The sequence below is a fragment of the Danio rerio genome, chromosome 6 (genome assembly GCF_049306965.1).
Source record: "Danio rerio strain Tuebingen ecotype United States chromosome 6, GRCz12tu, whole genome shotgun sequence".
Lineage (NCBI taxonomy): Eukaryota > Metazoa > Chordata > Actinopteri > Cypriniformes > Danionidae > Danio > Danio rerio.
This window is the reverse complement of record NC_133181.1, coordinates 20271005-20290598: the sequence shown is the minus strand read 5'-3', so window position 1 is coordinate 20290598 and position 19594 is coordinate 20271005. Positions and strand designations below refer to the sequence as shown.

General features: G+C 35.9%; 1 protein-coding gene across 8 annotated transcripts in view; it reads left to right on the top strand.

The window, feature by feature from the left end:
* Positions 1-19594, top strand: part of setd5 (SET domain containing 5) — a 60845-nt gene that overhangs the window by 22107 nt on the left and 19144 nt on the right. For 4 of the 8 annotated variants that reach the window (XM_073954029.1, XM_073954028.1, XM_073954027.1 and 1 more), the window contains exons 2-12: positions 3328-3559; positions 10731-10833; positions 11360-11613; positions 12358-12416; positions 14410-14597; positions 14707-14745; positions 15401-15646; positions 17065-17213; positions 17358-17475; positions 19076-19185; positions 19279-19525. In XM_073954029.1, the coding sequence (XP_073810130.1) occupies positions 3489-3559; positions 10731-10833; positions 11360-11613; positions 12358-12416; positions 14410-14597; positions 14707-14745; positions 15401-15646; positions 17065-17213; positions 17358-17475; positions 19076-19185; positions 19279-19525 (1584 nt within the window). In that variant the 5' untranslated portion in view covers positions 3328-3488. Of the gene's footprint in view, positions 1-3327; positions 3560-10730; positions 10834-11329; positions 11614-12357; positions 12417-14409; positions 14598-14706; positions 14746-15400; positions 15647-17064; positions 17214-17357; positions 17476-19075; positions 19186-19278; positions 19526-19594 lie in introns of all 8 variants that reach the window. The other 4 variants (XM_068221958.2, XM_693742.10, XM_021477086.3 and 1 more) reach the window with 1 other exon arrangement.

Sequence of the window (19594 nt, the reverse complement as noted above, 5' to 3'; positions counted from 1 at the left end):
CACACACCCAAGTTAAGCCCCAAGTATGCTTTGCTTATTGGGCGTACTGCTCCGTCTTTAAACACACACACAGTCAGACAGATTGAGATTTCTTTCATGGCTCATTCTGAAAACTCCTTTTAATATCAGGCACGTTGCACAACCTTTTTGACGTCATTTTTGTATAGACCTGGATAAGTGGTATAAACATCAACCAATTTGACAATACAGATTAAGGGATCTGATCTCTTTTTATGCAAATGTTACCACTCTTAAGGATGCCAAGATAAACCTGAAAATTAAAAGCCTGGTGAAAATATAGATAGACGATTTTAAGAATGATTTGGCAAATGAAAGGGTCCAAATGTTGTCCTGTAAAAGAAGTGTAGATTGTAAGGCAGATGTACAGAGAGCTCTTGTACAGAATAGAAAAGCCAGTTTCAATTTTGATACAATCATTATATTAGTTCTTTTAATTACTGTCTGGTTACTCTACCCATATTGGTGAAGCCTTTCACTGATGACTGTACAAGCAATCTATGGACCACAATGACCATTGTGTTAATTGGCATCTTGCCTTATGCCTCAAGTCCTTACCCCCTGATTTCTCACTTTTGAGATGGAACTCTATTCCAATCTTTTTTCATTCAAACTTGTGGAGGCTATTGTTATTTTTGTGAAACTTCAGTTAAAAAAAGATCTTTCTTTAATTTTTACCTAGACTTGCTTCTCTGGCGAGTTCCTCATTGTTCAGATTTTCGCACGCCACGAATGATGCATAGGTCTGCATAGAACCTATAGGCTGTGAAGAACAGGTCATAAAATTGTCATAACATTCAGTTTGTTGCACAGAGCAATCGTTTGGGAGCCGCATGTGCAGTATGATTTGGATGTATGCTTTTTTTTTTTGTCCTTAAAGTGACTGCAGCCATGAGATGAGCCGCACTCGACAGTGAAACCAAAAGCGTGCACATTGTTTAAATAATTCTATAACATTAAAGGGATATGTTTACGACAATCAATTGATAGGTTTTTCTTGTTGTGTTTGAGAATGTTTAACGCTGTCAGTATAACTACTCTAGCTTAATGTTAAATATAATGCAAAAGGGAATCTAATAAAAACAAATGTCTGATTTTACCACTGAAAAAATGGCCTAATAATGTTGTCAATGACAGTTTGCAAGCATTTCTCAACATAATGATTCAACTTCAGCATTATGAATAGTTGTATTATGATGATCTTTACTGTGCTTTAACGATCAGGACAAATTTAAAGTCTATTCACCTTGAATTCTATTCAAAATTTAGCATTTCAACCAACAGTAGACCTACACTTAATATTATTGTTGTTTTACCATATGTTTGAGAAATAACAAAAATAATAGCCTACTTGTAGATTAACCTTTATTGTTACATCTACAGAATCGTGAGGAAAATCCTGATCTTGATTTTAAGCATAAAAAAATTTAAAAATCCTGATTCTCATTTTAGCTAGAATCGTGCAGCCCTAGTGGGATCATTTTATTTTCTTCTTTAGTTCCAGCAGTTCAGGAGGTGTTCAGATAAATAAAAAAATGATTTAATTAAATGAGAAACGGTTTGGATGAAATGTTTAGTTTATCATATACTAAATTCTGTGCATATGGTCACATATGGTAAGTTGTTGATGTGTTATATGTATAAAATCACAAATGAGATAATATGCTGTGTCTGAAATCAGGAGGCAAGGTTCCCTGTTTATCAGTGATTAAATTTTGTTTTTAATTTATTAATTTCAACAAATAGCTGATTCTGTATTATTAAAAATGTGCTCTCTCTGCTGACCATTTGTTGTAATGAGACAAATTTTAGTATTAGCTGATAGTAGTTTATTTAAAAGGCTGTCTATACTGAACCACTGAGTTAAAAGGATGGTTCACATAAAAAAAAATTAAATGTACTCATTCAAATGACTGGAGAAATATATTTGGAAGATGTGGACCCATTTGATGTTTGTCATAGATCAAACTAACGAAAACAGGCTTTTTAAGTTTTTTTTTAAAACTTTTTAATTAATTTAATTAAGTGACATTTACCTTGTCATTTATTAAATTTTCTCTTTGTCCCACTTGCTCATGCACAGACATTTTGCAACAATAAACAAGTTTGTATTATTGAAACGTTATGAATTCAAGTAGCTTGCACTAGGCATGGGCTGGTATTCTGACGGTATAATAACCTTGGATAAAATGATTGCGGTTTCACGGTAATGTGATTACTGGTCTAAAATATATTGTTATTAAATGTTTGGGTAAAAAACAAAAAACCTTTTTCCCCTTTGAACACAATATATTTTATTTTAAGAAATATTTCAAATTTTTTGGAATAGTAAACATATCAGGCTAAATAATTCAAATCAATTACTGACTACTGCTGTCTTCATTTTTTTTATAGACACAATTTTTTTTACAATTTAAAAGGGCATCTTTGGAAATCTTTTCTGCCTTAGATACAGTTGTCCTAAAAAAACGTAAATAAATAATCATAGACATACATTAGAAACGATATAGCAGAAAATTTTGACTGTTTTAAAACCTATTCCAAACCGCGATATACCTTGAAAACGGTTATCGTCCTATGCTTAGTTTGCACAAGACTTCTCAATATTGAGACTGTCAATTCAATTAATGCTGTATGTCATCTGTGAAAGATGCCGGAGGGCTTATTCTGTGTTAAAGGGAACCCTGTGTGTCAAAACTCATGTCTTAAAATAATGTAAATGATACAAAAAACATGACACATTTACATTATTTAAAAACAAAAATCCACGTCTGTTTTAGACCATGGATTTTCGATGATTTAATTAGGTTGCTCCCCCTCCGGCGCTCTTGTCTGTTTCTATTGTAAAAGCAACTCCACTGCTTATATAAAATAATTATATGATGCCACAATGTGCTGCGTTTGCTTGTAATTTAAAAAGGTTTTCATTACAGTTTATTTTCTTCCTCCCCACAAGGAGTAAAATTTATAGCTTTAAATTCTTCTGGATGTCGAGTGAAAGGCACGCAAAGGCAGAGGAAAGAAATGGTAGAAAAAAAAACGAGCCAATGATGGTCAGCATTTGTCTTTGTTGCTCCATCGATGACAACTGGAAAAAACTGGACCAGATTTCCTGACTGGGGTTTAAGTCACCATGCATTTGTTTATATAAAACACTTTGCTTACTAACCGCAGGGAAACTGGCCGATCGCCAGGTCTCTGTTAATGTGGCTAATGTTGCTTCATTAAAAAGTTAAAGTTTTGAGTTTACAGACATGAAATGTATTAAAATTTCTCTTCTCTGTTTTTGTGGTTGTGTCTCCGATTTAGGTCTCCTGATGTTCGTGATGTGGTATAGCAGCGCCCCATGTAAGGAGTGCTTAACTGCTGCCATTAGGAGCCCTTGATTCTCCTCTTCCCTCCCCTCTCCTTTCCCCCCTCACCCCCTCCCCACCCCCCATCCCCTTCCCTGCATTGCTGCGCTGGACGTCATGAGCATAGTAATCACACTGGGAGTCACCACGCCAGAGACACCGTACACCGATATGGCCGCTGGATCAGAGTAAGTTTCTTGAGTATGAGCCCTTTTTCTACCTTCTTTGGTGCAGCTTCCTGCTTGTTCTCAATCTGGACCAGTAGGTCCACAAAAAAGGCAGAAAATGTGGTTACTCCTTTCATTTCAAAAAGCTTACTTGTCCAAAAACCAGGAACGTTAGTGTTATCTGTACTACCCCAAATCAGGAAAAGATGGGACTAAAAAACACAAATACAAAAGAAAGAAAGTTTACTTCGACTTGTATTTCATTGAAGACAATACAACAAACATTCTTTAATATGTTCCTCATGATTTATTGTCAGGGTTATTGTTATTTATTTATTTTTTAAATAAAGAAGTATTCAAATTTTGGTTTTTGTAACACATTTCAAAAATGTTGAAACAGTAAAGTAATTTCTTTTCACAACACTTAAAAGATGTTTCGGGACTGAAGGCAGCAAATGATGAAATGATTCTGGTGTAATTTGTCCTATTCTTCCTGCAAAGAAGCCTTAAGGTAGGCAACGGTACAGGGTCTTCGAAAATGCCCCACACATTCTTTATTGGAGACAGGTCGGGACTACAGGCAGGCCAGTCAAGTACTTGTGTCCTCTCCCTCCTTGGCCAGAACTTTGTAATTTGTGCAGAAGGTGATTTTTGCATTGTCTTGTTGAAATATGCATGAGCGCCCCTGGACAAGAAGCCTTCTTGAAGGCAGCATATTGTGCTTCAAAATTTACTTTTCAACATTAATGGTGCCATCACAGAAGTGCAAGTTAACACTGACATAAGCCCGTGGTATGAAAGGCCCTGGCTTTTGGGCTTGTTGCTGGTAATAGTCTGGATGATATTTTCTTTGCTCCGGAGCACATTGCGGACATTTCTCCCTAATACAATACAAATACAAATACTACGGTAATTCATCTGACCACAGTACATATTTCCACTGTGTGATGGTCTATTCCAGATGCATCGAGCCCAGAGAAGTCAACGGTGCTTCTGGACACTGTTAATATAGGGCTTCCTTTTGGTACAGTACAGATTAAACTAGCATTAATGGATGTAACTACATATTGTGGTGCTTGAAAGCTTTGCCAAAGTAGTCCTTAGCCCATATGGTGATATCACTTATATATGAATGACGATTCAGCTTAGGCGTGCACCCTTGTCCTTTACACACTGAAATTTCTCCAGATTCCCTGTAGCTTTTACTTATGTTTTACACTGTTGAAGGTGAAATGTCTGAATGTCTTCATATTTTTCTATGAGGAACAATGTTTTTAAACATTGCAATAGTTCAAAAGCACTAGACCTTTCTTGGATGCAGTTTTTTTTTTTACCAAATCTTAATTACAATCACATGTTAACATCACATTATTATTTAACCAATTTACCTGATTACTAGACTTAAACTGTTCCTGTGCCAACTTCTTTTGGAATGTGTTGCACATCCGAATGACAGGAAAGGAAGGAAATAAAGTTGACCAGATAAAACATGAAATATTTTGTCCTCACATTGCCTGTAATGAAATACAAGTCAAAGCAAATTCGGAAATCACTACTATTTTATATGCATTTTCTATATTTCCCCAACTTTTACTGATTCGGGGTTGTAATGTCATTTATCTGTATGTATAAATACTTTTCCCCAACACTTTTTGTATACCTGTTCAAGTGCTCCAAAAATGAAATGTCTAATATACTAATGCTAATCTCATGACAGAACTTATGTAGATATAGTCATGGACAGTCTACTGAGCATCAGAATGGGGATGGAAAGAGGTGATATACTGAGATGTCTGCACACATCTATCTCCACAAGTTTGCAGAAAATGACCCAAAAAGAGAACATAAACACTTGTGTGGAAGTGTTAATGAAAATACCTTGTTAACATCAGGGGTCAGATGAGAATGAGCTCATTCAAAGGCCAACGTAACTTACTTTGTCCATGTCCACACTAATACGTTTTCATTTAAAAATACATATTTTTCTTTTGGCCTTTTTGCGTTGCAGGGTTATTTTTGGCATGCTTTGTGTCCCTTAGTACCAGTTGAGCATGGCCACAGTGTGCTAATCTAGTGATAATTTGCCATGTTACAAAAGCTCAATTGGCCTCAAACTGCTTTCTTGAGCATGACAATGAGAACACTATGCTCAAATGGCCTCTATGGTCTTCAGATCTCAATCCAATGGGGCAATTCCTAAATCTGCAGCAACACAATTATGTGGTAATGTGAATGTAAATTAAAATCTAAGAGGAAAAGTTTTTAACACCTTGTTGAATCTTTGCCATGAAGAATAAAGGCATTTCACTATTTTAATGGCTTCAACTTGCCTAATATAGCGGCTAGTGAGTTTCTGAAGCGTACTCGTAACAATCTTAGGGTGTCGAAAGCGTGTGTAACTCTCCATGTTTGTTTTTAGACTCTTGCATAACAGGTTGGAACAAAACGTGGGCCTTTTTTGAGAATGGCTTTAATTTGCCCGATTGAGCATTGGCCATTAATGCGGACTGGCATCTGCATGCACATCATTTTTTGGCAATAGTAGTAATGAGGGTTGTTTATTTAAAAAAAAAAATGTTGATAAGAGTAAAAAAAAATTGGAGAAAAAAATATTATTATTAATGGTTTTCTCTTATAGGTTAGCCCACATAGCTGGGTATAAGTTATTCAGGTAAAATATACCAAATCCCTCACTCTCATTAAATGACCAATCTCAGGCCAATCAGATGTTTTAGTGTGGATGATTTTAAGAATTGAAAATGGTAGTGCGGACATGAAACGCTGTTTTCTTTTCTGTTTTCAAATTTATCTGGATTAGTTTAGACATAGTCTTAACCACTCATTACAACCATTACAACTGACTTATTTAGTGTAATGACATTCAATATTTCAGTTTTTTCCCTCTGGTAAACAAAAAAAACATGTACTTTGTCTCTGTTTTAATTTTGTGTTGCTACTGTTATTTAAACTGTAATATTTTTACCTAAGTTGATATCTAGGATTTTTCTTTTTTTAAACTTTAAGTTAAACTAGCATTTTGATTGACATTTCTAAGTAAAATCACTTCTGACAGGCTAATGTTCCAAAACAAACAGAAGCACTTTTTTTAATTCACAGTACACTTTAACCACTTAAACTCTGCGGACCCGGTACCGCGTCCGTGACGTCATCGACTTTCGCTTTCAGATTTTAAGGGCTAGCGTTGCACCAGACCCCCGTAAGTGGTTTCGTTTGAAAGTGTAGAATCTATATTTTATGCACATATGCATCATTTTGGTTTTTATTCTACTGTATAAAAGTTATTTACACTTAAATACACAGTATTTTGGATACTTGAACTGGGTATTTTACATTGGTTCAATTTCATATTTTTTTATATGACACATGTACAAGTTATAGCTCAAATGAAAGCTCTTGCCGGTGCTCATACAGTTCTAACATTCTTTTTACTGAATTATATTCATATGCCAAACAGTTGTTGAATGAATTGTGGTGTTTCCATGGCGCAGAAATGTAAACAATACATTCATGATCAATAAGCAGCCCCAGATAGCACAGACAGCTGTCATCTCTTACCTTATGCTGTGCCCTTCAGGGCCATTCTCCTCTGTTTTTGAGTTGATGTGCATAAGTAATCCTTTTATATTTCTGATGTGGTCCAAACACAGTGAATTATGTTTAATCAAACAAAAGAATAGTGAAATATGTAAACAAGGATCGGTCTCTGTGGCTTGTACAGCACCTCCCATCAGTTGGAATGCAATAACTTTTGCATTTATTATGGTAGAGACCTTTTTTCTTTTTTCCTATGATTACAGACATGTGCAGGAACCACCAAAATTAATTACAGCACGCTAGACCACACAGAACCTAAAAGGTACACTTTCAAATTTGAGTTTATAAAAAAAAAATACAAAAAGCGCCTTTAGGTGTTTATTATAACACAGATGACATATACAGATATTTTAAACACTTTCAATAGTGTTTTATGAAAATTCAAAGGGTTTTCTTTAAAATGATACCAAATTTTTGCATTTACACCTCTGCATGTGGATTTCGGAAACTTTTAAATTTGGGTAGGCAAAATCCAGGTGGAAATCCCCAAATAGCAGCAGAGTTTAAGTGGTTAACAATCTGATTGGCTCAGACTTGGCCATTAATATTGACACTTTTTAAAAACTATCTGCCGAAAACTAAGCACTAGTGGATCATTGTGCCACCTGCCAGATAGAATATGCCAACAACATCACTGTGACAGGCCAAAGATTATAAGCCACAGGAGCTTAGCACTTGCTGTCCTTTGCTTTCACAACTTTTTAGAGCTTTCCTGTATTGTTGATTGCAGCTTTGATTTAGATCAGCAAATATTCATCCTCTCAAGCAGTAACACTGCACACTGTCATCAGAACTGACTGCCTTTGTCTAAACTCATTGAACTTTTTATTATGCTACTAAGCAGTTTCTGCTCACAATCATTTTGTTTAGTACTGTATTGTACATGTGGTTATGATGTTTTTCCAACTCCCATATGCCACAAATCCAGGCTACTAAAATGTTATATAGATATCTGATATAGAATCAGTCCGACAGACAAAGGTACATCTGGTTCAAATCTATTATATTTACTGGCATACCTCTGAGTTTCGTCAAAATGTCTGCTACTCTGTTACTTGCTGGGTAACCGGCATTTTATGGCGATACCGACTGCTGCCCTTTTAGTTTTCCCCTATGTCTTGCTTAATCTGATGCTGCTGCAGCTTACACAACATGCCTGCCTTCGTTCAATTTTGTATTCTATACGGCTAGTCAATGCTAGTCATGCAGAAACTATCTGTGGCTAAATGCTGCGTTAATGTTTCTCAACCAAAAGCATGGTTGAATTGTGTATTGATAGAGCAATGGTATAGAGCAAATGGTTGGAGTTTCTGACAACCAGTGTTAGACAATCAGGTACTTTCTCGAGATATTTGTTTTAGTGAGAAGGCCAAATGGTCAACTCTGAGTTACCTTCACATGTGCGTATTTAAAAGGGTAGTTCACCCAAAAATTAACATTAATTTACTCTCTCTTTACTTGCTACAAACATGTTTGAGTTTTTTCTTTTGAACTGAAATGTAGTCAATGGTTACAGGTTTTGGGGTTTCTTTGAAAAAATCTTCTTTTGTGTTCAACAAAATAAATAAAATTATTAAGTTTTGGAATCATTTGAGAGTGATTAAAAAGGCCAATTTTCATTTTCAGTGAACTGTCCCTTTAAATTACACATGATCTTCTTGCACAAATAAAATAGGCAAATTCATGGCCTACCACTTTATGATTGCTCTTGTTCCTGAAATATTTACAGGGTAATCTGTGGCAGAATTTTATTTATTTATTTATTTATTTGTTTGTTTATTTGTTTATTTATTTATTTAAACAGTTTTTTATTAGAACACAACACAAAATCAGAGATACATCAGAAATAGTCAGTAAGGATACAAATAAATACTTAAAAGATGTGGGAGAAAGTAAAAAAAAAGTACATTTGCACAGTTTTATTTTAAAACTATATATATTGTTTTGAAGTTATATATAAAAATATATAAAAATAAATAAATACAAATAATAAGAAAATAAAAGAAAGGGGGGGGGGGCAATTGGTAGATGTCTCATATACTTATCGTGTATGTAATGTAGCTGTTTAGTAAATCTATGTTGTATGTTTAAAGTTACTCATGTATAATTGTTAGAATTGGGTTCAATCTTGCTTCAAATATATTCATCTGGAGTCTAAGGCAATAAGTTATTCTTTCCATTTCATAAATTTCTTTGTTGCAGATTCTTTACAAAAAAATCAGCATTCATATTGGCTTATTACAAACAAAGACAAAAGTCAAGGCGGCTCAATTGTATGGCTTTAATTTACTTTGTCACTTCGGTGCCAAAAGTTGCTTACTGTACTAAATCCAAAAGTAAACTTTGAATGAAGTCAGGCGCTTTTCCAGTCAGAGTGACTTTTCGTCTTTAGGAACACGAGGCGCTCCAGCAAAAAATGTGAGGCGCAGCTGGCAGTTATAATAAGACGAATCTGGGGTGCAAAAACATTATGGAAAACAATCACTGTCAATAGTAAACAATTTAAAAGAAAGGGAAAAAAAACTTTGTTTTTTTCTTTGCATTGAGATGATGATTATTATGCAAGGACTTAACTCTTATGTCCTGTGTGTAATGTAATGTAATGTGTATTTATATAAGCCATTTATTATGTATGGCCATACACCCAAAGTGCTTCACAATCATGAGAGGGGGTCTCTCCACACCACCACCAGTATGCAGCATCCACTTAGATGATGCCATGGCAGCCACAGGACAACGGCGCCAGTGTGCTCATCACACACTTGCTATTGGTGGAGTGGAGAGACAGTGATAGAGCCAATTCGGTGGATGGGGAAGATTGGGAGGCTATGATGGGCAAGGGCCAATGGAGGGAATTTGGCCAGCACACTAGGGTTACCCCCTTACTTTTTACAAGTACTGCCATGGGATTTTTAATGACCACAGAGAGTCAGGACCATGGTTTAACATCTCTTCCAAAAGACGGCGCTCACTGACAGTGTAGTGTCCCCTTCACTTTACTGGGGCATTAGGACTCACAGAGACCACAGGTTGAGCACCCCCTGCTGGCCTCTCTATCACCACTTCCAACAGCAACTTAGTTTTTCCATGTGGTCTCCCATCCAGGTACTGACCAGGCTCAGCCCTGCTTAGCTTCAGTGAGTAACTGGTATTGGACTGCAGGGTGAAATTACTGTGGCACACTTTGTTACACTGATTGTATAAATGTGCTGCTGTGTTAAAGCACAAGCTGTCTTATTGATTTTTAATGATGATTACTCTAGTCTAGAGAAAAGCTATAGTATGGCTTGTGGGCTTTACCTGGTGGAATTGCATGTTCTTCTAGAGCTGCAGCCTCATATTTGGTTACCATCCAAGAAGTTTCTTATGGCAAGTTCTGCAGATCACTGTGGTGGTTGACCATAAATACGTCTCATTTGAGAAGCATTCGTTGTGAATGTTAATATGGGTCAAACATTAGTGCTTATGATCCAAAAAAGCTTAGAAGTGCCTTTGGCAGTAATCTAAATACACAAAACCACAGTTATATGTGTTGTAATCTTATGTCCAAGCTTCTCAAAAAATCTCTTTCTTTCAGTCCTGAATCAGTTGAAGCGAGCCCAGCAGTAAATGAGAAGAATTACTCAAGTCGCAGCTGTGGGAACACACAGAGTCATGGATATGGGGGCTTGCCCTATGCTGTAAGTTCCTTTGTTTTTAATGTTACTGATTGTCATGATTGAAGTGTTGTAATGATTTTTAGATTCAGCTTGTGGTGTAATAGCACCTCGTCAATGCATAATAATGATAGTTTTGTTATTGTTCTTTAATCAGCATTGGTGGACAATAAAACAATTATTGAATTTATTAAAAAGCACAAAATCACAAAGAACAATTCTATTTGCTAGTTTGTTTTATTGCGAATCATAAACTTTTTCTCTGTGCTGTTTTTTTTCTTTTTGTATTGAAATGAAGTTTAAGTTAAATGAATTAAGGTAATTTGTTTTATGATTGTAGTTTAGCCCAACCATTCTTAGCTACATGAAAAATTGTTTATTTTTGAATGCCACGTTTTTAGTTTTTCATTCCCACCTCTTCTTTCTTTCTTGCCCCTTTTCCCTGTGCCCCACCTTTCATTCTCTTCCCCCTCTCTCTTTCCTTTTCTCTTTTGTTGTGCCTGAACACCGTTGTTTGAAGATGCAACAGTCTTCCGTTGTGTGTTGTCAGGATCATAACTATGGAGCTCCACCCCCTCCCACCCCTCCTGCCTCCCCACTCTCCCAGACTGTTTTCTCCCATGCGGAACGCAACGGCACTCTGGGCCGATCGCGCCCCTGTTTCTCCACCAATGAACCAGACAACTCTGCTGACAGTGAGAGCTCATCGGAGGAGGAGGAGGTGGTGGAGGGCGCTATTCCACCTTCATGGTGTTCGTGCCATTTAAATCAGGATGGCTTCCTTATTAAGTGTGAAAACTGCAGGTGGGTGATATGTACTTGATACTTACCACCATGCTTTAATGGTATTTATTTATAAATGGCATGCATTTTTTCATTAGAAATATATGAATTGATGCATTGTTAAGTCCTCCAAAGCATACTAAAATTAAAATGTATGCTTACAATCCATCTGATTTGACTTGATTTAGTACTAGGCTACTTTTTTACTAAAAAAATAACCAATTTGTTATGTAATAATACATATATTTTCTAGCATAATTTTAGGAAAATTGCAATGTTGCCTTAAGTCAGGGGTGTCCAAACTTGGTCCTGGAGGGCTGGTTTCCTGGAGATTTTAGCTTCAACCCTAATCAAACACACCTGAACAAGCTAATCAAGCTTCCACTAGATATACTAGAAACTTCCTGGCAGGTGTGTTAAAGCAAGTTGGAGCTAAACTCAGCAGGACACTGTTCACCCAGGACAGAGTTTGGACACCCCTGTCTTAAGTTTATAGCTAATTGTCTGGTGAGGCTTTTTTTATATTTTCAAGCAGATAAAGGATCAAGGCAAACAAGTTAAGAGCTAATTTAAAATCTTAAATTTTTTAATGGAACGGTCTGGACCGAGGCATAGGCCTTTCAATCAGTTCTGTGTGATAGTAATGGGATAATTCATCTTGGCGTTAGTTGACTTCATATAAACAGCGATCAATAGCTTCACAGTGAGTTATGGCATTACTTATTGCTCTTATGAATAGTGACTAAAGGAGTGCTGTTGTTGCAGGGGGTTGGAGAAGAAGAAAGGGGTCGATGGGCAACGCAGAAAAGCAGAGAATGTTTCAGGTAACCATCTTCACTCACTTAGATGAGAATTAATATATACCAGTGCTATTCAGTTGGTAGCATGCAGGCTGAACCCGGCCCCTGCAGATAGGTATGGCCTAATGTGGAAAGACATCTCTAGAATTATTTTAGTTCAGTTGGAGTATGAGTTCTACAGTTAAGAAGTGCTCGCGTTGGTCCATGCATCACAAACCACAGTCACAGTGCAGAGTTGGAGTCTTGTGACAGGCAAGTGGCATGACTCGCCTCACCAATGAGACCTGATTTTGCCTGACAACATTATTATAGATGAGAACTTCATTAGTTACATTTTTGGTTTATTTTTTCAAATTTGTAAAAAAGTAAATCTCTTTTTACATGTGTATGTTGTCTTTCTCACTCATGATTGCCATTTAAAATGAATAATCAAGCATCCTTCGCCCAGCACCTGCACTACTGTACACATACGGCCCTGACAACATATACAACAATGCCATTGCTCTTGCATAATCAATAATGTTTTTCTCTGTCATTAGAAAGAAGCCTAAATATTGGGCAAATATTGAAATGGCGGTTGTAGTTTAAGTATAGCTACTGGAATAATGTACTTTGAAAGCAGAACAAAGTTTATTATGATTTTTTTTTTCATTTAAAGAGCTGTCACCCACAAATGTAAATTCTGTCATCATTTGCTAACCTTCACCTCTTCCAAATCTTGAACTCAAAAGAAGACATTTTGGAAACCAGAAACAATTGACTTCCGTAATATTTGTTTATACCATGATAGAAGGTTTTCAGCTTCCTTCAAAATATCTTCTTTAGTGTTCATCGGAAGAAAGAAACTCATAAAGCTTTATAAGAGGATGATAGTAGTGAGTAAAATTGCATTTCTGTGTGAACTGTTCCTTTAAGTCCTGGATTTTGTTTGTTTGTTTTGCAGTGTCAAAATACCACATTACATTTGAATACACTTTTTGAAAAGCCTATTGTACAACGCACTGATGTTGTTATACAAAATATAACACGACTGTTTCTAAATGTTAATAAAATGTCTACTCACTTGACTTATGGTAAAATAATACAACACATGGGCACCTATGTATATTTGTGACATCACTCAAATTACAACCCATATATCCCTCCTGTCCCTTTAATTGTAATGCTCTGACCCTCTATAGCAGGGGTGCCCAAACTTTTTTTTTTATGAAGGACCAAAAATCTAACTTGAATGAGGGCTGTGGACCGAAGGTAAATATACAAAACTGTATTACATCAATGTTTCCATGAGTAAGTTCCTACTATTTAATAATAAGTACAAAACATCACTTTAAATTATCAAATAAATTCACCTCAACCACCTCCCCTTCATTTTCCCTATCTTCTTAAATGGGATGGTGGGCCAAGTCTAAGGTTAGCATGGGCCAACTTTTGGGACGCCGGCCCTTGTTTGGGCATCTCTGCTCTATAGTCTGCAATGTTCAAAGACTAGAAAATGAAACAAAACATTTTTACTTTTTAAAATATTTCATGTGATTTTAGTGGTTTAATTGTCATCATGTGAAGCTCTAAAAACACTTGTTTGCCAAAATTTACAGTTTTTTTTTTTTGCTTCACAAAAGTGTTCTTGGAGCATCGTATGATTAATGTTGAACCAATGAAATGTGGAATGATTTGACAATGTCTGGTTCCTTGGTTTTCTGAGGAACGTTGCAGTCTTTGGAGATTGAGGAAGCCCTCTGATTGCATTTAAACTATCTTCATTTGTCTCCTGAACATGAACAAACATCTCAGGGGTTTGGAATAACATGAGGATGAGTAATTATTAGCAGGACTATATTTTTTGCATGAACTAATCCTATAAGAATACTTTTACAGATGTTCAGTCATGACTCCTGAATTTCATGATCAAAGCAGTGTTTGCTTTCAGATGTCATTTTGTTTGATGTCTTTCTTGGTGCTCCTTTATTTCATTAATTGTGTTGCCGTTGAGTTTGATTTCCATCTTCTTCAACAGTGGGTGAGAGCAGCGCTACAGAGAGTGGAGATGAGGACATGTCAGCCTCCGCTGTGTCATACACAGCCACCCAACACACACCCACTAGCATCACTCTCACTGTCAAAAGAGTCAAACACAACAAAGTCAAAAAGAGAAAGAAGAGCACAGAGAAAACTCGTACCACTCCCAAAGCCAAGAAAGTTAAGGTAGGATAACGTAATCCCGTTCAAATGACAAAGACATCAGATCATTGGTAAGTTACTGGTGCTGTTTGTTTGACATATTATAATGCAAAAAGTCCTATTCTGATTACAGGCTTATAGAGAGGGCTCCAGGAAATCCATGAGGATGAAGGTATGGCCTCAAACATCCACTTCTCTATATCTAGGGTATATATCGGATGTATCATTGCATGCATATAAGGTGTTCAGTGTAGACATGATGTGGTTGATCTTCTGTAGAACAGCTTTACAGCTCAGTCTATTTAAACATTGACCTATATTGAACTGAATCAACATTAACAGATAGAGATGAACAATTACTTTGTTTTCTTCTGTGGAGATGCTTTTTTTTTTTTAGATTTTAATCAGTGAATTCAGCACTGAGCTAAATATTGATGTTGTTGTATTTTTGTAGATGCTTTACAGCAGATGTACATGATTTTAATAACATAAAGATATATTAAAAAAAAAAAAAATATATATATATATAAACCCCAGGCAAATTCTGACTTGTTTTTGTTCAAATGTAAATAAAAAATAAGAACTATTTTTTATGCAATGATGCCTTTTGTACACCGTTTTATCATGTTTAGGAGAAGCCTCTGTCATTTCCGGTCAAAAAAAAAAGAATTGCTGGTTAAATAAAAGTAACTTTTAAGTCAGAATTGGCCAGGGGTATGAATAATTTGGGGCTTGATTGTATATATTTATATTTATATTTGTGAAAAGCTCTCAATCTGTAAGACATAGAGCACTTTTTACATGAAAATGACAATGTGTTGTTGCAGAACTCTGCGTCAGAGACCAGTGTTCTGGATGAGAACACAACCGAAGGGTGGGAGACACGAATTCGGCAATGGACGGACCAGTATGAGGAGGCTCTGGCTAACCAGTACAGCGCTGATGTACAGACCCTCCTCGAACACTACTGTGCCAATGGCAACTCTTCCCCCTCACCATCTACTGTCGCCATGGACACCATCAACCGAACAGAACTGGCTTGCAACAACACTGTGTTGGGCTCACAAATGCAGGTACAGATGGGTTTCCACTAGACCTTAAGGTATTTCAGTTGATGAATCAAGTCTAAGCTGTTGTTAATACATTGGAAGACAAGTTGGATTAATTTATTTTATTTCCAGACACTAGTTCTAATAGCAACAAAAGACAAACAGAACAATACGACCCATAAAGTGTACATTGAAAAAGACAGTTATGCCAATACTTCATTAAACTTGACTGATAACGCACCTTATTAAGCCTAGGATTTATCTACATTAAAATACCATTGTGAGAATTCTCCAGTCATCAAATAAACTTAAAGATCAAATTTTATCAAAGCAGAAATTGATCGAGCTCTTACCTAAACAAAATAAATCACTTGCACTGCACTATCTAAGTTTTTAAACAGCACACATTCATTTTACACAACAAATCATGCCACAAATATCAATATATTAAATAATTATACCACTTATGTCTTCACTAATGACATGCCCTAAATATTAAACAGTTTTTCTAAAATTTAAATCTTGCCCTGACAAAAATCTGGAAAAATAAAAAAATAAAAATCACATCTCTATGTTTAACATCTCTTAAGCCGTTTACAAAGTTAGAATGAATGAAATAGCATTAGACATCCTCTTAAAAGTGTTCTGTATTTACTGTATAATCAGTTGGAAACAATAAGTAAATACTGAAAAATACACCATGAAACCAGTAGAATAAAAGCCTACAAGAGAGCAACATTCCTTTATGAAGAAAGATAGTCACCACCTTCTGGTGAGTCGGTGTAAACTGCTGAAAGAGTCACTGAAAAATGGCTACCTGACTGACCTGACAGTGTAAAAATAAAAATAAAGGTGACTTGACTTGACTGTTACTTCAGCCAACACTGCTGCATTGCCACTCATACAGTCAAGGACCACAAATAAGTCACCACCTTTTTAATATTAAACATTTAGTGTGAGAACATGTAATAGTAAGTATTGTAAACTCGCATATAGACCATTTCAATGTGATCATGTAATTTGGCTCATAAACATTTCCTGCTTATTATCAAAGTGTTTCATTACTGTAACAATAATGATTTAATGTTTAAATCGCTATCATAATATTAATTATCAATATATGGCTCTATTTGGATTCTCAGAAGCTATAGAAATAAGAAATGTAAAACTAGAAACACGCTGGTATTATTTGTTTTTGTTTGCACTGATAAAGACAATTAAAGCCAAAATAAGTGGGGTTCCAAGCCTGCTGATATGTGATAATCTAAAGTAAACTGAAGAACACAGTATCATGTGGTTTCATTTGTTTTCTTTGTAAAATAAGGTATTAATTTTGTTTGCTAAAATGATTTTGTATGTGGAACCTGAATATAGTGCACATTTTATGCACATATTTTTCAGCTACGTTTAGAATGACTAAAAAGCATGTAATCTTTGTGTAGTTACAGCTGGGTCGTGTAACACGTGTGCAGAAACATAGGAAGATTCTCAGAGCTGCACGGAGTTTAGACCCTGAAACACTCATCATCGAGTATAGAGGCAAAGTCATGCTCAGACAGCAGTTTGAAGTCAACGGACATTTCTTTAAAAAGTAAGTGTGTGCATGTATATAACTGAACATATAACTGAACATCCGTTTGATGTCATTATAATTACTATATATGAATGGGGAAAATATTGTGTGTATTGGTAATAAAGAGTCTTTTTTTGTATTCTGCTATCGCCTTGACTATAGGCCATATCCATTTGTCCTGTTCTACTCCAAGTTCAATGAAGTGGAGATGTGTGTGGATGCCCGAACCTTTGGCAATGATGCACGGTTTATCAGAAGATCATGCACTCCCAATGCTGAGGTGAGACCAATATGTTGAAGCTTTTGGGGATTTTAAACCCTTGTCCTTTTGTGAATTATTTTAAACTCCCCAGAAAATCTTCAAGCATATTTTTTCACTTTTAACTTTGTTCTAATTTATTTTTCTATGCTTTTTGTATTTAGTTTATGTTATGCAAATTTAATCCCTACACAATAAACCCAATCTTTCAAAAATGGTGAATTTATTCCAATTATCAATATTCAGTTTATTTAGCTGTGTTCATATCGCCATGTATATTGTGGAAAAACTGAATATTGTATTCTCATTTTTTTTTATCTTTTGGAGCCTTACTAAAAACATAAGTAAAAACTTAAAGTTTATGAGTTGTTATTATTAGTCAGGGTCCCTGTTTACAGTTTTTTTTTCAGAAACTAAATTAGACCATGTAAGTATTTTATAATGAATAATGCTACTGTTTTGCCTTTTTAAGGGGCCAGTCACACTGAACTTGCTTTTCATCTCTGAAAACATGAGGTGTACTGCACTCCCTTTTTGTTGACTTTTGAAAAGAGCAATGTGCTGCACTTTTTATGTTTTTAAGGAGCCTCGGGTGCTGGAGCACGTGACATACATTTGCTATGTTTTCATCCAAATATGCAAATTAAATTTATGCGCAAAACAGGAATATCGCATAAAAGACATGTGAATAAAGCAGTCTTTCCATCCAAGTAGAGAACAAAACGGTCACTTTCTGATTAACTGGCACTAAATATCAAAAGAAAAAACTAAATTTGCTGCGGTAGGAGAAGCTGCGTAAATCTTTTCCTTATTTAATAAATAACTTGCGCCTCAGAAGACAATGCCGACACGCAATGAACTTGTGGTGGCGTTTGAGATGCAGAGCACAGATGCTTGTGGCAATTCTGCAGGTAATTAATGATATAATAACACTAATACTGACATGCTTAAGGCGTTTTAGAATGACTAAAACAACATTTCAGATGTTTTACATTATGCTCAGTCTGCGGGTTTATCCATTCACACACGTTTTTACCATCACATGATCTCCTTTAACAAAATCACATGACTTTTTTAATGCGCATACTGGAATTTGCTCGGTAAAAGTGTTTCCATCGTAGTTTATACGCATCTTTTCCCATCGAATAGTAAAATTATCGTACTCAGTTATGCATATGTTTTTTATGCGCATTTTCAAAACTTATACGCATCTTGGCTTTCCATCAACCATTTTTTATGAACACATCTAAAATGCACACAAAATGAGATTAATGGAAACATTTTATTGTGCAGTGTTGACTTTTTAAACTGCAGATGCACAGAGCAATCGATTAAAATGCGCAGCAGACACTAAATACTGGGGCCATAAAATGAACACAAAATGCTTGTTACCAATAGAAAGTCATTTTTAAAAGGCACTTCTCACCTCAAAAAATGTGTTCGGTGTGATCACAGCCTAATTTTATAATTTGCTTGTCTTTTATTTGTTTTTCTTTTACTGTTTTTCCATGCCTGTTGTGTTTTTAAGGAACTTAAATACTATGTCCAACTTTAATCTTGATTAGACCTTTTGTTAGCTGGCAAGCTCTCACTTTTTTGTCCTCTGCTTACTTGCACACAGGTGCGGCACATGATAGCAGAAGGGATGATACACTTGTGTATTTATGCAGTTGCTCAAATCTCAAAAGATTCTGAAGTCACTATTGGATTTGACTACGAGTTCAGCTGCTGGTTAGTCACTCAGATTCATTTCTTAAAATCTAGTTTGGCTCTTTGTTTCAGAAGTTTTGTATATTGAGTGTTTTCTTCTGAATCTCCCCACAGTAATTATAAAGTGGATTGTGCATGTCACAAGGGCAATCAAGACTGTCCTGTGCAGAGACACAATCTCCGTCCCCTCGAACTGCTGTCCCCTCAGCCTTCACAATTTGCCCTGCCTGGAGCAGAGACACGGAGGAGACGAGCGCGACGCAGAGAGCTGGAAGGGGACAAACTCGTAACGGGTATATCCGATGAGAGTAACCATCTGCTGGAAGATGGAAATGAAGCACATGGAGTTAGCGATACAGAGGTTTGTGACATGAGAATTTTACAAAAAATTTAAAAATTCTTTATTGCTAATTGCAAATGTAATGATTAT